The sequence below is a fragment of the Solanum pennellii genome, chromosome 2 (genome assembly GCF_001406875.1).
Source record: "Solanum pennellii chromosome 2, SPENNV200".
NCBI lineage: Eukaryota > Viridiplantae > Streptophyta > Magnoliopsida > Solanales > Solanaceae > Solanum > Solanum pennellii.
In genome coordinates this window covers 10425419-10448503 of record NC_028638.1, presented here as the reverse complement: position 1 = coordinate 10448503, position 23085 = coordinate 10425419, and the positions used below count along the sequence as shown (strand labels likewise).

The 23085-nt window shown below is 34.0% G+C and overlaps 2 protein-coding genes across 7 annotated transcripts; one reads left to right on the top strand and one right to left on the bottom strand.

Moving 5' to 3' along the window:
- Nucleotides 1–1005: 1005 nt before the first annotated feature.
- LOC107011847 (protein CHROMATIN REMODELING 19) lies at nt 1006–23008 on the bottom strand. 6 transcript variants are annotated; one of them, XM_015211511.2, is made up of 13 exons: nt 22372–23008; nt 22174–22291; nt 9693–9733; nt 9341–9591; nt 7911–8091; nt 5813–5998; nt 5479–5649; nt 5240–5398; nt 4811–4885; nt 4588–4724; nt 2511–2729; nt 1639–1701; nt 1405–1534 (listed from the first exon to the last, which is right to left on the bottom strand). In XM_015211511.2, exons 1-12 carry the CDS (start codon nt 22891–22893, stop codon nt 1677–1679), a joined length of 2085 nt encoding a protein of 694 aa, XP_015066997.1. In that variant the 5' UTR covers nt 22894–23008; the 3' UTR covers nt 1405–1534; nt 1639–1676. The 6 variants fall into 6 exon arrangements, with proteins under 6 accessions (XP_015066992.1, XP_015066994.1, XP_015066997.1 ...); XM_015211509.2 differs by having other exon boundaries at nt 1639–1693; XM_015211506.2 differs by lacking the exon at nt 1639–1701 and having other exon boundaries at nt 1006–1534; nt 22372–23006.
- Nucleotides 17203–20007, top strand: LOC114076122. Its single transcript, XM_027914754.1, has 2 exons — nt 17203–19606; nt 19704–20007. Exons 1-2 carry the CDS (start codon nt 19009–19011, stop codon nt 19856–19858), a joined length of 753 nt encoding a protein of 250 aa, XP_027770555.1. The 5' UTR covers nt 17203–19008; the 3' UTR covers nt 19859–20007.
- Nucleotides 23009–23085: the final 77 nt, after the last annotated feature.

Here is a 23085-nt window from a genome sequence, read left to right as displayed (position 1 = left end):
GGGGGCTCATCATGACCTTAATTTTTGGGTAATGACACACCAAAACTCAAAGATAAGTTTTATAGAGTGATCAATAGACCGACTTTATTATTAGGGCGAAATATTGGCCTATCAAAAACTCTCATGTCTAGAAAAGACATATTGCGGAGTAAGATCTTGAAGTGGATGTGTGGTCATACTGGAGTGATAAGGTTAGAAATGAGGATACTTATTATAAGGAAGGAGTAGCCTCCGTGGTAGACAAGATGATAGAAGAAAGATTGAGACGATTTGGACATATGAAAATGATGTTCTTAGATGCGCCAAGGAGGAGGTACCAGAGGTTGGTTATACAAGGTACAAAGAGGTATAGACAGGCCGAAAAAGTATTGGAGAAAGATGATAACACAGGATATGACTCAGCTTTAAGTTACCAAGAACCTAATCCTAAATAAGAAGGTATGGAGGGCACATTATTCTAGAAGGTTTACATGAATGTAATATTGACTTGCTCAAAATGGTTTGGTATTTGGCATTGTCATTGTGCTAGTATTATCATAGTTCTTGTTTTGATATTTCGTTTATTGCACTATTTTTACTGTTACTTGCTATGTTTCCATCATTCTCTCCATCTTCATTATACTTTGAATTCATTGTACTTGAGCAAGTAGTAATAAGGCATGCGTACATTTTACTCTCCTCAAACTCCACTTTTGCAATTTCACTAGTTATGTTGTTATATATTCGAAAGGAGCAAATTTTAAGGTTACTATGTTGTTTATTATCATGGCCATCCTTGGAAGATTCAAAAATTCAATCAAGCCCAAAACCGAACTTACAAAGTTCAAACTAATCCAAGCTTGGATTATAATTCTTCCATCCAAATATCAAAAAAATTAAATTATACCTTAAATCGCGCAGACACACATCCCTGCTATTAAGTCATTTTCGCAGTTAACCATCAAACTACTTTCTAAATAACGTATACTTTTCTTTTTCTTTTTTAATAAATACCAACACACAAAATAAAAGTAAAAGTTGTCATAACAGCAGCTAGGAGAAAGTGCATGACCAAAGCTACAATAAAAATAAAAATAAAGGTTTACCTACTACAAGACCGTAAGTACATTGTATTTTACATTTTTATAAACTGGAGTCTATCTATTCTAGTATATTACAACAGGGGCATGGGACTGGCTCAATTTTCCGTTTCCGAAAGGCAGGACCTCGCGAACATGGCATTTTATGATTGACAGGAGAGGATGAGTATGGAGGGATCCTACAGCAATCCTCACCCTCAGAAGTTCTTGAGGGCAAACCACAACGCAAAAACAGAGGAAAAAGAAAACCAGTAGATCAAAATGATATTGGTATGAATCATGTCAGAACATGGTGCGCCTAACCAAGCAGAAGAGACGATAATATCTCACCCATAGTTTTTGCATCACCTTCATTCTCAATTTGGGCACCAGACTCGAGTATAGCTGCATCCAATGTAAGTTTTCGCTTTGCAATCTCATATACATTCTCATCAACAGTATTCCTAGTCACCAGCCTTCCACGAGAAAGCCAAAAGGGGAACGAGTGAACTACAAGAATCTCAATGTGAAAGTGAAAGAAAAGAAAAGGTCAAACACATATACAGTCCCTTTAACTTGCCTCAAAATTTCATTTTTGCACTTCAACTTGGTCTTGTTTCATTGTAACCTTCCAACTCCATTGCTCATGTACCATTCAAGTACCAAATCAATTTACCCAGAATTAAATGTTCAATGCATGTTAGATAAATAACATCTAATTAAATAATGTCACATGTTTTGTTTTCTCCAAGTAATCCAAATTTACTTGGTATTTACATTCATTGTATTAATTTATCATCTTTAAGCAATACAAGAATACATATTACTTAGCTATATTCAATTGATTACATAATTTATAGTTGAGACTGATTAGTGAAACAAATTAATGTCAACATCTTTATGTTTTTTTTTGAGAAAGTTAACTGATATTAACATCTTTATGTTATTACGGATATATCCATCATTTTCAATTTATATGGCATCAACAAATTATATGGACACCATTCGAGTAAATTATCAATCTAAATTTAATCCTTTATAACGTAGAACATGGAGGAATTGATATTTATAACTTTATATATACAAAATGAAGTATATATATTAGAAGAAAGAAAAGGAAAATTATCTTGAGCATAGAGAGTTAAATAGAAAAGGAGGTACATGAAGGAAAAATGAGGTTGAAGAGAAGATAGAGAAAATAAATAAGGAAGAAGGTTTTTCACGATAAAAACATTGAATATTAAGCTTAAAAAGGATCCATCACGGGTTTTAAAAGGTAAACAATTTCATTTATCAGTTCAGTCAGTATTTTGTGCTTAAATGGTACATTGAATATGGAATTGGAGGGTTAATTTGAAACAAGGTTGATGTGGAGAGCCAAATTGAAATTTAGGGACAAGTTAAGTATGTGTTTGGCCAAAAGAAAACCAAGATTATGAAGTCAACACACACCTGTATACTGTAACTGGTTTGTTTTGGCCTATCCGGTGGCAGCGATCTTCAGCTTGCCGATCTATCTGTGGATTAAAATCCATGTCATGTATGATAACAGTATCAGCTCCTGTCAAGTTTAAACCTTGTCCTCCAGCCCTTGTGGAGAGCAAACATGCAAATATGGAAGTGTCCTTATTGAAGGTGTCAACAATTGTCTGTCTCTCCGTCACCTGAGTACTGAATAATGATGAAATTTAATCAAGACACCATGGTTAGGAAGATGGTAAGAATTTCTCCCTCAATTCTATTGCTTAACACTTCTCATCAAACAGTGACGAAGTAATAAGAATGACTACTTGACTTAGCAACCAAACTTCTTTTTTCCATCGACATCCAGAGCATGGTCAAATTATTAGAAAGTGTATAAAACTAGAATAACAATGTATGCTGTGCAGATCTAGAATGACTTATGTGGGACATTAATCCTTCATTCTAATTTTTAAAACATAGTATAGTCACGTGCTATCATACCTCAACCAAAGAAATATTTCCTCGACATGCAAAATGATAGAAATCTATTTTAATTATGATATCTTCAATATATAACCTAATCAAATGAAAAAGGAAACACCTATAATGAACATGTAATCCATAAATATTACATTCAAGTGCATAACATTACTGATTTACACCCTTTTTATTCTCTACACTTTCACGGTTGACATATGCTAAGTCTCCATGGCTAAGTTGCTCGGACTCGGGTGTGGATGTCCGATACGGGTGCAGATCAAGAGGTCTGACCCTTCATGATTTGATATTTAAGATTCAGGGATATGGATCCATGTATGCATATGGGTGCCGGGATTTGCCTAAAAATAATTAAAATATCTAAAAATAGAGTTATAAAACCTAAATTATGAATCCATGTAGTCAGTCCAGTTGATGTTTCTATATACATGAGCATTGTAGGAAGTCTCCAATACCTCATACTCTAACTAGACTTGACATATAACATGCAGCCAACTTGGTTAGTCAGTTTATGCAAACTAAAAACAGTGAGAATCTTCATCTGTGAAAAGAATTCTAAGATATGTGGAGGGTATTGCACAATATGGCTTGAGGTTTCTTGCAAGATAACCTCTCAGATTTTATGGGTTTTCAACCCCTAGTGTTGACTTCAGACTTACAATCCTTACGACATAATTCGTACAATCCCCCCTACTTTTTATTTTTGGACTTAAAAGTCTTTCAAGCTTGACACTTTTTTTTGACTTGATAGTTCTTTTTTAAGCCAATCCAAACGAACTCTAACTGCATTAGCAATGTTTGGTCAAGTCTGATTAATAATCAAGCGTCCAATCAGCCTTTATATCTATCTTTATCAGTAAGAACATGATTAGAAAGTTCTTGGAGGCACTAATTTTGCTTAGTGGGAGTTTCAATCAGCTGGCACTCAAGCATACAATCTCCTTCAACAAATTAAAATGATGGATATTGATTATAGAAGCAACTAGTTTACCTGGTCCTACACAGGGGCTTATCCACATTATACTAAGCGGTGTCACATAACACGACTTCCTCCTAAATTTTTAATAAACAGGTAGATAAATAATACACAAAACATAAATGTATATAAAGAATGATAACCCTGGTTGCCATAAAAGCTTCCATTTCTATTAGCCAAGTTTATTGAGGACTTGAGTTCTATCCTCCGCTGCAACAACTTTATTGGGCAAATTTTGGAGACTTTTTTGTTTGCATGTATGGAGATTGAAACGGATTGAACTACTGAACTCCTCAGAAATAAGATTTCAATTAAACCAGTAAGCCAAAGCCCGTCACAACAAACTTAAGTGAAAATATATGGTATTATATTAATTAGCTTATTTGTTTTCTTCTTTAAATATGGAGACTGCTAGCAAAATATTGTGTACACCACTGGGTCCATTATAAGTTCTTTCTTCCACAAAAAAACATCTAATGTGTCATTGAGGATGAGATAGCTGTGAAACAGAGTGCGCTAGAACTTAGAAGAATCAATCAAAAGGCTAGGCACCAAAGAAGGATCAGATAAGAGAAAGCAACATGTTAATACCTTCCATCCAGGCGCCTGTATGTAACACCTATAACATCTAGGGTCCACTCCAGGATATCAAGCATTGATGTCCACTGGCTAAAAATAAGCACTCGATGACCAGAAAGGTTTAATGAAGGGAGAAGTTTGGCTAATTCCTGCACATGGAACACTTGAACTATTTTGAGCAAATACAGTAGAACTTAAAATGATTACAGGAAATCAGAAGGCCTGTGAATTTAACCTGACATTTAGCTGAAATCATAACACGCTCATCTGACAGCACTCCCTTATTATTATCGCCATAGTAAAGTAAAAGCTGCAAAAAAACAGAAAAACACAAATCCAAGTGATCATCCAGAATAACTAAGGAATAAAGAGCTCAATAGTTGTAAAGCCGCGCACTTTCAGGAAAAGGTTTGAACCGTTCAACTTATTTGATTTGACCCAGGAAATTTGCTTGAGCCTAGGTGTAAATGTCAAGGTTTAAGTTTATCACATGTTTAATAACACGAGCTTTAAAAGTCTTAATTTCTTTCTTAAACTTCGTGTTGAGTCAAACTATGACAAACAAATTGAAATGGGGGAGTGCGGAAGAAGCGATGATTAACCTAATGCATGCAAGCAGATATGTTCGTAAGAAGAAAAATGAGTGAAACAAAAGAAAGTATACCTTGTGGATGGAGAAGTCATTGTAGCTCTTCAGCTCCTCAATTACTCTGTCCACTGTACATTCAAAACCAAAGACACCTTTGGGATGCACAACTCTAGCAATTCGAACAACATCATCATCTGTATAAATACGCCTCACAAGCAGAGGATGGTTTGCAATCTGAAGAAACCATAGCATCATTGGTCACAAATCAGGATTTTTGACAATAATAATTCAGGTGGATCAAGAAGCTTCAGCACCTTGCGGAATTCAAGAAAATAATTGGAAATTTGTCGTCTCGAAAAGACACCAGCAGCATTAGTCAAACTAACAGGTTGCTTTGAAACACGAGCTAGAGATGCAGCACGGTAGCTTTCAATCGCTTCTTTATATGCATCTTCTTGCTGTTTCTCCATGCCGACATAACGAACCTGCAGCAGAAAGGTATTTACTCTCATATACTGAATCGAAAATGTAAAAGCTGTAGTGATTACAGGCAAACCCATGAATAGCGAAGTCTAAATATGAATAGACCAAAGATGGAAAAGCTACCATAAAAGAAAAAAGAAAACAAGGAATGAACAAAATACATACCGTCTGTATTTTTGGTACCAGTTGTTTCATCACATCCGATTTTAATCTTCTCAAAATGAAAGGTCCAAGAATGGACTTTATTCGAGCAATTAACTCTTTATCTTCTGCATTCAATAGTTTTTTCAAGTCAACATCTCCTGTTTCAAATAGATCAGGCATCATAAACTCCAAAATCGACCAAAGTTCCTGCAATAGAAAACCACTAACTGAAGAACAAAAAATCAAACATAAAGATAAGCACTAATTGTGAAAACAGCAGCCAAAGCAGTAGATATGGCACAAAAGAAAAACTAAAAATAAAATAGCTAAGAAAAGATAATATATATATATATATATATATATATATATATATATATATATGCCAACGGTACTTGTACTTAGAAATGTACAGCAACCACAGGAAATTTTACTTACTGCCATGCAATAAAACACTTACTTGTACTTACTGAGAAGCCATGCAATAGAAATACTCACTCATACTTACAGAGAAGCCATGCAATAAAAATACTTACTTGTACTACTAAGAAGCCATGCAATAAAAATATCAGGCTACCCAACAATCAAAATTGAGAAGCCAAGTAATCTGAGTTTCAACTATGTGGTTGATAAAAACTTCAATTCTCTAAATTTTAGAATGACTTATCCTACTATCCAGGAAAAAGAGAATAGAGAACGAGCACTCATCAACAATAGAATCTACTCAGGAAATCAAGTGCAATAGAGCTAAATGTCTCATCGGACTTAAATATTGACAGTTTTTTCATTACATCCAAACATGGCAAAACGAGAAAAGATGGGGAAAATTTTTTGAGAGCATTCATCCGGAGAAAGTGATAGAGAATCAGCAGCCTTATTACATCTGATATAAGCTTGTATGTGCTCAGTCTAAGACAAAGAACCTTAAACTGCCCTTGCAGGAGTTCTGACAAAGTAGTTGCTTACATCAAACAGCAATGAGCAAGCTGCTTTATAGAGAGACGTTTCTCTACAATATTATCCAGCGTTATTGAGGGTACATACAGGAAGGTCTGACAACGAAGTCACTTACATCACACAGCAATGAGCAAGCTGCTTTAAAAAAGAAAGGTTTCTCTACACTATTATCCTGGGTCATTGAGGCTATATATCACACGAAATTCTGACAAGAGTCACTTACATCATTCAGCAATGAGCAAGCTGCTTTAAAAAGAGATATTTTCTAACTATAATCCAGGTCATTGAGTCTAAAAAACATCTCCATTCATACAGAAATACTCCCTTTGTTTCATTTTACTTGGCCCATGTTGACTTGGCACAACCCTTGAGAAAACTTTTATCAGGGGTGTAGTAACTAAACTAACCTTAAAAATGATGCTTTTGGAACTCTAAATTTGACTAATATTGCTTTATGAGTAAGTTATTTAAAAATAAGGGTAGTATGGGAAAAAAGTACTAGAACTATCTTGATTTGCTAAAATGGACAAGTAAAAAGGAAAATTATATATTAAGTTTAGGGGCAAGTAAAATGAAATGGAGGGAGTATCAGAGAAGCTTTTCCTACTCCTAAAAGGAATAAATTCTAACAAACATCTTTGCATATCATTACCAATTTGTTCATCTATAATAAGTTAAAGCAACAAAGATTGGCATTGGACAATGTTGACAGTCTACTTTGAAGTCCCATTTTCAATTATTCACCTTTGAATTTACTTAGTAGTTAGTATTCCACTTGTAAGTAATAATAAAAAAATTATGCAGAACAAAATTAACTAACAGTCTTTTTGGATCGGCTTCTTTTTGGTGGTTTTAAACCAAAATAGCTTATAAGCAATTTTGGAGTGTTTGGATAAAATAAAGAAGTGCTTATAAGCACCTGTTTTAAAGCCAAAATAACAAAAATAAACCAAAAAGAAAAAGTTAGAATTTCTAACTTATGGTTTTTGGCTTTATAAGTGATAATCCAAAAGCCAATCCAAACAGGCTCTACCACACATTAAAGAATGTCCCTAACAAACATTAATTCTGACATATGATAACATACATATAAGAGGTACAATTGCATTAGAAACGACAACATCCTTTAGCAGTTTAAAAACAAAAGAGTTGACGGCTATCATACATGCAAATCATTTTGAAGTGGTGTGCCAGTGAGCATTAGTCGCTGGTTGGCATTACGTGCAACAGACATTAAGTTTTTCCACCTATAGCTGCCTTTATCCTTTAAAGCATGAGCCTCATCCATTAGCACACAGCTCCAACACCAGCGCTTCAGAATTTTGCGGTCATCTTTTTGCTGTGCACTGCAAAATTGAGACACAGGTCTAAGCCTCAATGACAAAGATTTGTACAAACTAGCTATGCTTCATTTGAAACAACAACAAACTCAGTGTAAGCCCACAAGTGGAGTCAGGGGAGGATAGGACGTATGCAGACCTTACCCTTACCTTTATGGGGTAGAGAGGTTGTTTCCACTAGACCCTCAACTCATAAGATATTACTCCTCATTTATCACAAAATTTGACCAGATGTAAGTTTTAAAAAATGAAGCTTGATAATAAAATATTGATTTCAAACTAATAAAGTAATTTTGAAGAAAAAGATCATTTACTAATATTTCCCTTTATCTATTTAACATCAACAGTAACTACAGAGACACATCGAAGTTATTATTCTAGGATATACTAAGAAAAAAACCAATGAGAGAGACATGAAAAAGCTGTAACTGTCACATAAAAGTTTAAAAGGGAAAGCCTGCAAATGAAGCGCATAGTGTAGAAATCCAAGTGAAGATCCTAATTTTCAGCAAAGTCACTTATGCACTTTATTGTCCAAGAAAGAGAAAGTACACACACGAGACAACTGAGTACAACATATTTAAACCAAAAAAATTCGGAAATACCGAAATTGCCAATGCATCAGCAAACAGGCATGTCACCTGCTTCTAGACTCTTATATTTAGTAGTAAAATACAATGAAACTTCCATCTTTAGCCTTAAGATAATCTGACATGCAACAACATCATTCTTCTGTTGCCTTAATTTTCATCAAAAAAAATCTCCAAGAAATGGCAAAGACTTGCTTTTCCCATTGACTCAATTCTTACCTTAGGACGGTGAAATTCAAAAGTGAGAGGTTCTACAATGGAAAGAACAGCAGTAGAGTACCTTCAGGAATAGGACATTGAGATTTAATTTTCAGCAAACAAAACAGAGGCTCTTAACAATGAATTTGCCTCCACTGATGAAAAATTGAGATGCATAGACCATTAATCCAACTAGCCTTAGCAAGTTGAACAGCTTGGGAATATAAAATCTAATCGTCAGTCACTGATGCTTTTAAACCATTAAGTATGCAAATATTTCTGGGGCTACTTGAATGCATTTCTTCTAGCAGTTCTTTCAGAGGCATATACCAGAGGTTTCATGCTGAAGGAAAAATATGAAATCTAAAACACCTTAGATAAATGACTAGAAAATACCATAACCACAGACAATTGGATGGTACATTCCACTTCAATGCAAACTGAAGGTCATAAAATGATGTGCAAACCTGTGTCGTTCAAAAAGCGAGTAGCACACAAGGATAACGTTAAATGGAGGTGGCTGTCCAGTCCTAGAAAGAGAACTCAAGTCTTTTGAGTAAGATGATCGTGCAGAACCATGATATTGGATCACAGTAAATGCCGGACACCACTTTTTTAGCTCTCTTTCCCAGTTCTCCAAAACAGAGGCAGGACAAACAATTAAATGAGGACCAGGATCATCTTCCAAATGCTTCAGCAATGTTAAGTATGTGATAGCCTAATAATGAAGAATAAATCCATCATTACCTATCACTTAAGTCAAAATAAAAGAAATAATCTGCATCAATCAGAGAAACAAAAAGCTAGAACTGTGCATACCTGAATGGTCTTACCAAGACCCATTTCATCAGCCAGAATAGCTGCACAAACCAGCCCCAAAAAGTTTAAAGTTGAAGTACAAGACCCCACAACAGGGATGCATGTATGGACATTTGCCAAGCTATAATTTGGTAATTGGTAGCATATCTTGGTCAGAAACATTAGGCTTTATGTCTATATGTACAGGCAAATAAAATGCTGGTCGTGACTATTAGCTATATGCTAGAAACATGTTCATACGAAATATAAAGGCTAGGTGATATGAATTTCCCTTGTAAACCAGCATAGGAAACGAGTAGTTTTCCTGTAAGCCTTTGGGAAGTATGTTAATGCATATAAAATAGATCAGACTCAGTACAAAAAACATGGAGTAGCAACAGTCTTGTTATTTTGTATGAATAACTTAAAACTGAATGGAATAATGTACTTTAAGCTTTAACTTATGACTTAGATATCGAGGAACACTTACGATCTCAGTCCATCGACCAATTATGCAAGGATTATAATACAGGGATCACTTATGTGATGACTAATACTGAGAAGACTTTTATGAAGTGAATAACAATTAAGGGATTGTCATATGGTCAGAAATAATACAGAGGTTGTCATTCAGAGATTACCTACTTTTGTTTTTTAGATAACTGATAAACTACAGAGGGCTAGTGGTGTACGGTTCGAAACTTGATGGATAGTTTTTTTCTTGCAACTGGTAATGTTGTATTCCTCAGCATTAAGGTTTGCTGGAGACCTCCAAAAAGGTAGTAACAAGCTAGAACAAGAGACTAATTACAGTAATCCTAAAAGATCTACTAATTGTTCAGCATTTTCTATACAATGTTCTTTACACCAAAAGTAGAAAGCTGCTACGCAGCTCTCTTTGATTTTCTGAATGTTGTTGAATCTATCTTCAAAGTTTCTTCCATTCCTCTCCCTCCAGATAGTCCACCCGATACAGTATGGGATTATTCTCCACCACTTCTTCTGTTCTTGCTTCCCCCTATCCTAATCCAGCAACTTAACAAGTCTTCTGTGTGCTCGACCATTTTGTCTCTGTTAAACTGAGGAACATAGTCCAAAGCTGAGATGTGACTTTACAATGGAAGAACAGATGATTATTTGTCTCTCTAGTGTCACTGCATAACATGCATCTGGACACAATTGGCAATCCCTTTTTCTGCAGGATCTCATGAGTGAGGCAAGCTTTCCTGATTACTAACCAAGCAAAGCACTTGACCTTAGTAGGAGCCATACTTTTCCATACATGCTTCCAAGGACCTCTTTCCTATAAATTCTACCTACAGAGAATTTGCCATCCTTGTCATGTTTTCCATCTAAAAGTGTCATCCTCTACAGTAGTGCCTTTGAAACCATCAATCATCTGCAATAGCTCCACAAACCTGCCTACTTCCCCGTCATTAAGATGCCTCCTGAAAAGAAGTTCCATCCCTGTGGGGACCAGCTATTAGCCACTGTAATCTCAAGGCTAGTGCATATATTGGACAGATCAGGGAAAACTTGCATTAAAATTTCTTGTCAAATCCATAGGTCCTTCCAAAATAGTATTTTGTTCCAGCACCCACCTCATAACATGAATTCTTTACTAGTCTAGGCCAAAGATTCCTTATAGATCTCCATACCGATGTTTCATAGGTGGTTGATATTGCATTGGTACTGCCCTCTTACTAGTATTATCAAAGGCACGCCTATATTCTGAAGCTAGGTTTAAAACATGTGGAGCGGTTTGCCTCACTTAATCTGCGGTTCAATGTCACCACCAAGGTTTAAAGGCATATTTTTCCTTGCCAATGAGCCTGTTTTTGAAGAAGCGATACTAAACAATTGATAGTTCACTTTATAATATCATATCAATTTCTTTGTTCATATATTTGTCATCCATGCTTATAACTATTAGAATAGGAATAGGAACAAGAAATATAGATATAATTCCACTTAGAATAGAAATAGTATATAGAATCCTACTTGAAAATGGATTGTATTTAATGTCCTAGTTGGAAAAGGAGTCTAATGTAGTGTATATAAATAAGATCTCAATGTAATAATGTAGACATACAATTCAATAATATTCTTGTCCAATACTTTCTCACATGGTATCAAAGCTTCTACGATCATAATAAAGAATACAAAGTGCTTCCGTAACCGACAAGCAGTTATAACTCATATAGTCGCCCGACTGGCTAATGATTATGTTAGCAAAAGTTAAAGCAATACGATATACATGAAAAATAATCATGTTGAAAAGGACTAATTTGAGAAGCAGCCCGAGCAAAGAAAGTAGCACAATGCATCTTTCTGATGGCTTCTAAGATCTGATTTGTGTGAAACTGTGCAATCTTTCTGATGACTACTTTCTCATATCCAATTTGCACAGCACCATGCATCTATCCGGTGACTACTTTCTTAGATCTAATTTGTGTAGCATCGTGCATCTTTTCCAGTGGACTACTTTCTCTATCTGATTTGTGTAGCACAATGCATATTTTCGGATAAATTTCTTATATTTGAGTGCATAGCATCGTGCATCAGTCTGTGACTCCTCATTTGATTTGTGTAATTTTGTGCATATTTTTTATGACTCCTCAAATATGACTTACATAGTTCCAATTTTTATCAATGTTGTGCAAAATCCAACACCACCTCAAGGTCCAACAACCTCCGGCAACCAAAGCCCAAGAAACGTCGCCAATTGCAAATCCTTCGAATTTCTTGTTCAATATCGACTAGTCTCTTGATTTTGAGACTATCTTTATATTTTATACCAAATTTCGAGCACTTTCACGTAATTGTTGCATTGATTCTGGCAAACTTTCCAGAAAATTCTCTATTTCAAATTTACTTTTGTCATTAAAAGGGTAAACTCAACTATTTGGGTTGAATTACAGTAATACTTTCTATCCTATGATTAATAGACATATGTCCGCCTTTTTCTATTTATGGTTGTCGTTCTCCATTGGCCTTTTAATCAGTTAAGCATTAGAATGTTTTTTCTCCAAGATGATCTTGATGAGAAGTTTATATGGAGCAACCACCCGATTTTGTTGCTCAACGGGAGTTTAGTAGTCGTTTATGTTGGTCTAAAATAGTCTTCTCAAGCTTGGTTTGGAAGTATGTCGATAGTGCTGATCACTCTGGTCTGAATTAGCCTTCTCAAGCTTGGTTTCAAAAATTCAGCATAATAATTTAGGAGTTTGGCATGACTGGAATAGAAATAGTATATAGAATACTAGGTTAAAAAAGATTGTAATGTAGTGTACTAGTCGGAAAAGGAGTGTAATGTAGTATTTATAAATAGGATCTTAATATAATAATGTAGATACACAATTCAATAATATTTTTTCCAATACTTCCGTACATTAACTATTAGTGTTGGACTAAACATATAAATTTGTATTTTGTTCTCTTTTTGTCCCTTTTTCATTTGTTCTCTTTTTGTGCCTTTTTCAATTAAAGCCCACGCATTATTTGTGCTTTGCGCTTAATCACAATGGATCTTAGAGCTTGTTTGCGCTCTACTTTTCATAACATTGTCTCTTACTACTATACCAAAGCCCTGAGCTTGCCAATGAACCACTCTCGTTCATTCTTCCATGAGTTGGAGTGCATCCATCTTATTCACTGAACTAGCTAGAAGTTATCACTTCAGGTAGAGGGTTGCATATATTGCCTACATTAAGAGTTTTTTGCCTTAAAAAACACTCTTATTCATGAATTATTATTACACGACTTACTCTGTTTTATTCAGCATATTTTAACATGTGTCCAGATATAACATGTACTTTTATACAACAAACAAAATATTGCATTAGCTATGTGAAATTTAATACCATCAATCGAACACTACATTAGTTATCAATGGACTAACCAAATATTGTACTCCTCCCATCCCAACTTATATGAGGCAATTTGACTTGGCACCGAATTAAAAAAGTGAAAAAAAGACTTATAAAATTAGTGGTCTAAAATAAGTAATAGATGTTTGTGTGACTTCAAATCATATCTCATCACGGGTAACACAAACATTTAAAGTTAAATTATTAATAAATAGAAAAATGTGTCCTTTTTGAGATATAAAGGAAAGTGTCATCTAAGTTGCGCGGACTCTTCATTTTTGCAGGCGAACCCGTCTCGACACGACTCTGGTGCGGGTGCGGGTGCGGGGTGCGTGTCGGATTCGGTCAATCTAATCCCGACGCTTTGACCGCAGCCGAGAAAAGATTGGGGAAGAAAAAAAAATCAATTTCCGACGACGTAAAGAGTACAAAGCTTGAAAAAAGTACAGAGAAGAGAGAAGAGAAAATTATTTTTATGGCGACAACGACGGCAAGTCGCCGGCGACATCTCCGGCGAAAAAGAAGAGTTGACAGTTGAGAAGAGAGAAGAAGAAGAGTTGAGAAGAGGAAGAAGAAGAATTGAGAAGAGAGATGTACTTTTATTGAAACTTTCAAAAGCCCTTTTTCTAGGAACCAACCTTTTTCTTGGAAGTTGAAAAAGTTTAAATATTAATTTTTTTTAATATTGACTTGTTATGTGGAGTGTGGAAGAGCCACATATATTATTTTTCATAAATATTTATTTTCTTTCAAAAAAAAACTTAATCAAATATTTTAATTATTCAAAATGCATAAATATATATATATTTTAATTATATATATATATATATATATTGCATCCTTTGTCCTTTTACATAGTAAATCAAATTTAGCAAATCAGCTCAATTTTTAATATATTTTTTAAAATTTTAAATTATTAATTATTATAATTTATAGTATTAAAAAATTAAATAAAATTTTTATAAAACTTGTTGTCATCTTGAAAAATGAACAAATATTACAATTTACATGTATAAAGAAAATAGAAATATAAATATTAGAAAAGGAGAGAAAGGAACAATATTTCGAAAGATAAATATTTTGTCCATATAAATTGGACAAATTGGATTGAAAAATGGGATCTAACAATATTATAGAGATTTTTATTTCAAAACCGCTTTATGTGTAAAAAATTACTTACATGAAATAATTACTGATTAATATTACAACTATTATGTAAATATTCCTAAATACATGCTAATAATTTATCCAGATCATGTCTCACTACTCACTAATCACTTAGTTCTTCATATCAATACAAACGCTTTAAGGATCCTGTCTTACTAGATCTTTTGATTCTTTCTATCATTACAAGTTTCGAACTATCGAAATACTAGAAATATGTATAGATATATATAGTTTCACGCACAATACTATGTCCAAATCAAGGATCATGTCTCGCTAGATCACTTAATTCTTTTTATCAATACAAGCGTTTCAAGGATCCCGTCTTACTAGATCTTTTGATTCTTTCTATCAGTACAAGCTTCGAACTATCGAAATACTACAAATATATATTATATATATATATATATAGTTTCACACATAATATCATATCCAGATCAAGGATCATGTCTCGCTAGATCACTGAATTCTTCGTAATCAATACAACTATACAAGTGCTTTGAGGATCCCGTCTTACTAGATCTTTTGATTCTTTCTATCATTATAAGCTTCGATATATATATATATATATATAGATCAAGGATCATGTCTCGCTAGATCACTGAATTCTTCCTATCAATTCAAGCACTTTAACAATCTCGTCTTATTAGATCTTTTGATTCTTTCTATCATTATAAGCTTCGATATATATATATATATAGATCAAGGATCATGTCTCGCTAGATCACTGAATTCTTCGTAATCAATATAAGTGCTTTGAGGATCCCGTTTTACCAGATCTTTTGATTCTTTCTATCATTATAAGCTTCGATATATATATATATATAGATCAAGGATCATGTCTCGCTAGATCACTGAATTCTTCGTAATCAATATAAGTGCTTTGAGGATCCCGTTTTACCAGATCTTTTGATTCTTTCTATCATTATAAGCTTCGATATATATATATATATAGATCAAGGATCATGTCTCGCTAGATCACTGAATTCTTCGTAATCAATATAAGTGCTTTGAGGATCCCGTTTTACCAGATCTTTTGATTCTTTCTATCATTATAAGCTTCGATATATATATATATATAGATCAAGGATCATGTCTCGCTAGATCACTGAATTCTTCGTAATCAATATAAGTGCTTTGAGGATCCCGTTTTACCAGATCTTTTGATTCTTTCTATCATTATAAGCTTCGATATATATATATATATAGATCAAGGATCATGTCTCGCTAGATCACTGAATTCTTCGTAATCAATATAAGTGCTTTGAGGATCCCGTTTTACCAGATCTTTTGATTCTTTCTATCATTATAAGCTTCGATATATATATATATATAGATCAAGGATCATGTCTCGCTAGATCACTGAATTCTTCGTAATCAATATAAGTGCTTTGAGGATCCCGTTTTACCAGATCTTTTGATTCTTTCTATCATTATAAGCTTCGATATATATATATATATAGATCAAGGATCATGTCTCGCTAGATCACTGAATTCTTCGTAATCAATATAAGTGCTTTGAGGATCCCGTTTTACCAGATCTTTTGATTCTTTCTATCATTATAAGCTTCGATATATATATATATATAGATCAAGGATCATGTCTCGCTAGATCACTGAATTCTTCGTAATCAATATAAGTGCTTTGAGGATCCCGTTTTACCAGATCTTTTGATTCTTTCTATCATTATAAGCTTCGATATATATATATATATAGATCAAGGATCATGTCTCGCTAGATCACTGAATTCTTCGTAATCAATATAAGTGCTTTGAGGATCCCGTTTTACCAGATCTTTTGATTCTTTCTATCATTATAAGCTTCGATATATATATATATATAGATCAAGGATCATGTCTCGCTAGATCACTGAATTCTTCGTAATCAATATAAGTGCTTTGAGGATCCCGTTTTACCAGATCTTTTGATTCTTTCTATCATTATAAGCTTCGATATATATATATATATAGATCAAGGATCATGTCTCGCTAGATCACTGAATTCTTCGTAATCAATATAAGTGCTTTGAGGATCCCGTTTTACCAGATCTTTTGATTCTTTCTATCATTATAAGCTTCGATATATATATATATATAGATCAAGGATCATGTCTCGCTAGATCACTGAATTCTTCGTAATCAATATAAGTGCTTTGAGGATCCCGTTTTACCAGATCTTTTGATTCTTTCTATCATTATAAGCTTCGATATATATATATATATAGATCAAGGATCATGTCTCGCTAGATCACTGAATTCTTCGTAATCAATATAAGTGCTTTGAGGATCCCGTTTTACCAGATCTTTTGATTCTTTCTATCATTATAAGCTTCGATATATATATATATATAGATCAAGGATCATGTCTCGCTAGATCACTGAATTCTTCGTAATCAATATAAGTGCTTTGAGGATCCCGTTTTACCAGATCTTTTGATTCTTTCTATCATTATAAGCTTCGATATATATATATATATAGATCAAGGATCATGTCTCGCTAGATCACTGAATTCTTCCTATCAATTCAAGCACTTTAACAATCTCGTCTTATTAGATCTTTTGATTCTTTCTATCACTACAAGCTTCGAACTATCGAAATACTAAAAATATAAGTATAAGAAATATTAAAATTATTTAATTCTTAGATAAAAGCATTATACCCAAACGTTCTCAACAAAAATAAAAATTAGATAACATAAATTTTTCTATTAAAACTATAAAAACAATTCAAATATTAATAGTAAAAATATATGTATACAATATACATACACTCCTCTTGAATGATGAAAAAAGAAACCTCAAAAGTCTTCCAAGTAAGTAGAGTAGGAGTAAAGAAAAATATCACATCAATCATCATCTAGTCAAAAAAAATCATCCTCATCTACTTTTCCCTCCCAAAACCAAAAACACCATTGTTTCTTCTTTGTTTTTCATTCAAGTTTATTGTAAGCAAAAAAAAAAAAAAACTCATCTTCCTTTCTTTAGCAAGATGACATCAAGTAGTCAAAAAAAAAAGATTTTATGAGACCTACAAAAAGTGTAGGAATAGATTTTGATGATAAACCTCTATGGAATCATGTTAAAGTTATTTCGATGGCTCCAAATGGGGGTGGAAATAGGACATGGTCTTGTAACTATTGTAATAAAATAGTTACGGGATCATATAATAGGGTGAAAGCACATCTTTTGAGATTATCGGGTCAAGGTGTTCAAATATGTAAAGAAAATAGTGGTGATATATATGCGCTTTTGAAGATGGAGTAGTGGAGCTATCGGAAAATCATTCGGCATTTATGAGAGGAATACGGCCGACAAATTAGCCGCTAGGATGTTCTACGCATCAGGTTTATCATTCAACTTTGCCAACTCTCCTTATTTTAAAAAATATTCTAAGTTTCTAGCCGAAAATTTCATTCCCGGTTATATTCCCCCATCATATAATAGATTGAGGTCAACTCTATTAGCTCAAGAAAAAACACATATTGATAGAAAGTTGCAACCAATAAAAGGTACATGGAAAAAGAAAGGATTTTCGATTTGTTCGGATGGATGGTCCGATACTAAAAGACGACCTTTGATCAATATAATGACATCATCTAGTGGAGGCCCAATGTTTTTGAATTCAATCAATTCTAGTGGAATCGTAAAAGATGGTGAATATATTGCTAACTTATTTATTGAAGCAATAGAAAATGTAGGTTCAAACAATGTTGTTCAAGTTATTACGGATAATGCAAGTAATATGAAACTTGCCGGTACTATAGTGGAGCAAAAATATCCTCATATATTTTGGACTCCTTGCGTTGTTCATTGTTTGAATCTAGCTTTGAAAAGTATGTGCCAACCTTCGGAAAAATCACCTCACTTTACTAATTGTAAATGGATTTTAGAGTTACTTAGTGAAGTGAGCAATTTAAAGAATTTTGTTGTGAACCATGACATGGCACATGCACTTTTTCAAAAACATTCGGATTTGTGTTTGTTGAAGGTTGGTGAAACAAGATTTGCCTCACACATCATTATGACCACCCGAATTCGCAAAGTAAAATCTTCTTTGGAGAAAATGGTCATGGATGATGAATGGAAGAATTATAAGGGGGATAAGGGAATTGAAGCCAAGACATGTGAAATAAAATCGCTTATAATGAATGATGAAAAATGGGATAGTATTGACTATTTCTTGAAATTTACGCAACCAATTGTTGATATGCTAAGAAGTGCCGATATTGATGGTCCAAAACTACATCTCATTTATGATATGTGGGACTCAATGATTGAGAAAGTCAAGAAAGTCATCTTTGAGCATGAGAGAAAAGATCTCATTTCCGGTCAATCAAATTTTTTTTGATACTATTCATGATATTCTTGCGGCTAGGTGGAACAAAAGTAACACACCTCTACATTGTATGGCACATTCTTTGGTTCCCAAATATTATCATGAATCATGGCTTGAAGGAGAGAATGGAATTCGAAAGCTAGCTCCCAATGAAGATAGTGAAATTTCATTGAATAGAGTCAAGTGCTTTCAAAGGTACTTCAAAAATTCTAACGAAATGAAACAAGCCTCATTGGAGTATGGATCCTTTTGTAGCGGAAATGGCTATTTTAGTGAGCCTCATGTGATTGACGCTATGATGTATGAAGATTCTCTTTCTTGGTGGGCAAATCATGGGGTCTCGGCTCCACTTTTGCAACAATTAGCTTACAAGTTGCTTACTCAACCGGCTTCTTCCTCTTGTTGTGAAAGAAATTGGAGTACATATTCTTTGATTCACAATATCAAGAGAAATAAGTTAGCAACTTCAAGAGCCGAAGATTTAGTGTTTGTACATTATAATCTCCGATTGTTGTCTCGCAAGAAAGAGAAATATATAAATGGGCCAAGCAAATATTGGGATGTTGGTATGTCTATATTTTCTTCAATTATTTAGTTTAAATGGTGTTCTTTTCTTTTTATACAAGATCTTCTAATATATTTATTCTTTTAAATTTATTTTAGGTGGAGATCGGTTTGATATTGATGAGACAACTAATGATCTAACCGAGCTTTCAATAGATGACCCTCAAATTGAAGGTGTGATATTTGAGGAAGAGTTTGAAGATTTGGAAGAAGTTGAAGAAGATGTGGCAGAGATAGCTAACTTAATTAAATAACTTGATAATTGACAATATTTTGTTGTTATGTTAATTTTAAGTTATGAATTAAGTTGAGACAATCTCTTGTTTTTTGTTCAATAGTATGTTTTACACTTTTACTTGGTGTATTGAATATTGATTAGTAATTATGAATATCTAAATTATGGATAAATATCTTTGTGTATCTCTTGAATTTTAATAATTGTAGTGTTTTCTTCACTTTTCACTTTGTTTCAACTTTCAAGAGTTATTACTATCCATGTTCTAAGGTTAGTTCTTCTTTCCAATTTTTATTGATTCTTTTAGTTATATTTATTCTGTTGTGATTTGTAAATTCTTTTAATGTTTAGTTTCTATTTTGTTGTGTCTTTGTAGGAAGAGTAGAAGAGTAATCTCATCTTGAAGAACAAAAGATAGAATTCTACAATATACATGTAAGTTTATCACAATATATCTCTCAAATTTAGAATATCTTCATAACTATATTTTTATAATATTGAAATTTTTAGCCGTATCCCCGCACCCGTATCCATACTCGGATTCGCACCCACGAATCTTAAAATTTGGATTTCGCCGAATCCGACTCTCGGATTCGCATCCGTCTCGGATACCCGCACCCGAGTCCGAGCAACTTAGAGTGTCATAAAATTATGATGAGTATTACTTATGTGGAATTTTATCTAGAATTATTTTGTTTTTGCAGCCAATCAAACAACCCCTTTGTAATTATCAAGCTGGAAGGAATTTGATCTAGATAATGGTACATCATCTGAAGATTTAAAAAAGGACATGTAGCATCTTAGCTTTATCACTTTGTGTGACTAATTCCAAGACACTAAAAGAATGAAGTATTTGAACCTTTCTTCAATACTTCATACCATCCTCTATTAGTGAACTTAGAAGCAATGACCAAAACTTTAGTTGATTTTCTCTTTTTTTTTCCCATAAGATAGGTGGCAGGCCCCATGCGAGAAAGGGGGGAGAGACAACTTTTTGATATATATGATGTCCATACAGTTACTAAACTTGTGGTTAAAAAATATCAAAGTTATTCTGGTTCATTTTCAATAAACATAGACACCAATATAACCCCTACGTCATTGATGCTTATAATAATTAATTAATCTTAGACTAAACATATATATAAGTTTTTTCTCCCTTTGCGCCTTTTTTCATTAAAACTCATGCTTAATTTGCAGATGCGGCTTAAATCCCCAACGAATCTTAGAGTTTGTTTGTGCTTTGATTTTAATAACATCGTCTCTTACCATTAGACCAAAGCTCTGAGCTTGCCAATGGATACCATTCTTGCATGAATTGAAGCGCACCTATATTACCCACTAAACTAGCTAAAAGCTATCACTTCAGGTTGAGGGTTGCACAAATTGCCTACTTTAATGTCATCTTTGCCTTAAAAAAACTATCATTCACGTCTTGCTAAGATATAACTAGTACAGGCATTAGATACACCGAGTTTAATATAACCAACAAGATGTTGCATTAGCTATGTGAAGTTTGATACCATTAAACAAACACTACATTTGTTATTCTAGAATAACCAAACAATGTATTACTTATGCAGAAGTTTATCTAGAATTATTTTTGTTTTTGCGATCAACTAAACAATCCCTTTGTAGTTGGAAGGAAATTTGATTTCAGTAATGGTACATTATCTAAAGATAATAAAAAGACACTTAGCATCTTAATTTAATCACGTTGTACGACTAATTCCAAGACAATAAAAGAATGAAGTACTTTAACCTATCTTCACTACTTCATACCATCCTCTATTAGCCAGGTTTATTGAACTTAGAAGAAATGACCAAAAATTCAGTGGATTTTTCTCTTTTTCCCCTTGGGTAGGTGGTATGCCCCATGGGGAACAATTACTGAACTTGTGGTTGATGATATCAGAGTTACTCTTGTTTATTTTCAATCAACATAGACATCAATATCCCCCCCCCCCCCAAAAAAAATTTGAGGTTCCCAAGCTTTAAGAACAAAATGAGAACTGTTAAAGACTATCATTGATTACCTCAACTAAACAGATTATGTATTTTGAATTTTGATGATAAGAATATTCTTTCAATGGCAGGAATATATTAACTTGAGGTTGCAAGCCAATTGTGTTATTATCAATTATTCAAGGAACTCAGACAAACATTTGACAATAACCTGTCATCAAAAAACACAATGACCTACGCTAGGTAGAAAAACTCTTAAACGTTCAACTTCAATAGCACCTAAAAACTTGACTGAGAAATTATCATGCACTCACACAACAGTTCCATGCTACAAATATACCAAATAAAAAAATTACAATGAAGAAGTACCTCCCCCGATTTTCTTTCTATACAACAAAAGGAGGAAATTGACTCCAACGAGCTGGTAAGGTTTTAATATTGGCTTAAAATCCGAATCTTCTTCTCCACATGCCAGGTCTATATCATCCTTAAAAGAAAAAGGTTTCAATGAGAGACAAAAATACAGCATTTTACTAGGAGTGTTGTGCGCTAGTCCAAATATCATACCTGAGTGACAATTCTTAGTGACGAAGCCTCCTCCACTTCAACAAAGGAATCACACTTTGCAGCTGCAGTACCAAAAAGCTCTCTCTTAAGCTCCATAGATATTTTCCCACACTTTTGCAATGCCTTTCCTACAACATCCTCCACCTCCTCATCACTCTCCTGGTTGTCGGAAAGCTCAAACAACTCCTCCTCTTCATTTGAGTTAAATCCTTCATCTTCATCATCCACCACAAATCTTCGGCGGGCACGGCTGTTGGTCTGGTTGATAGTAGAGTCAATTTCAACATCATCGTCCTCCAAATTCTCAGAGGCATTTCCGAGTCCCATCTCTTCGGAGGAACTATCTAAAACTTGGATGAAATTGGAGGATTTTGAGGTATTTTGATTGGTGGTGTTGGAGTATGCAAAGGACTCGATAGGAGGAGGTGGAGCAGAAGGCTTGTGTTTGAGGACACGAGAAGGATTGAAGGAATTGTCTTCCGGCCATTCATCGTCGGAAATCTCGTAATAGTCACGCTTCATAGCGACAAAAACCCTAGAGGCTTGGAGGAGGGAATTTTGAAAATTCACTTATCAAAACTTCATTAAATTTTAGGGGAATCAAATCAATTGCTTTTTTCCACTTCCCCACACATATTTCTGACCCTCTATTTCACCAACGAAAAAGGTGAACATTATTTACCAAACCTTCCCCTCTTCTTTCAATAATATACA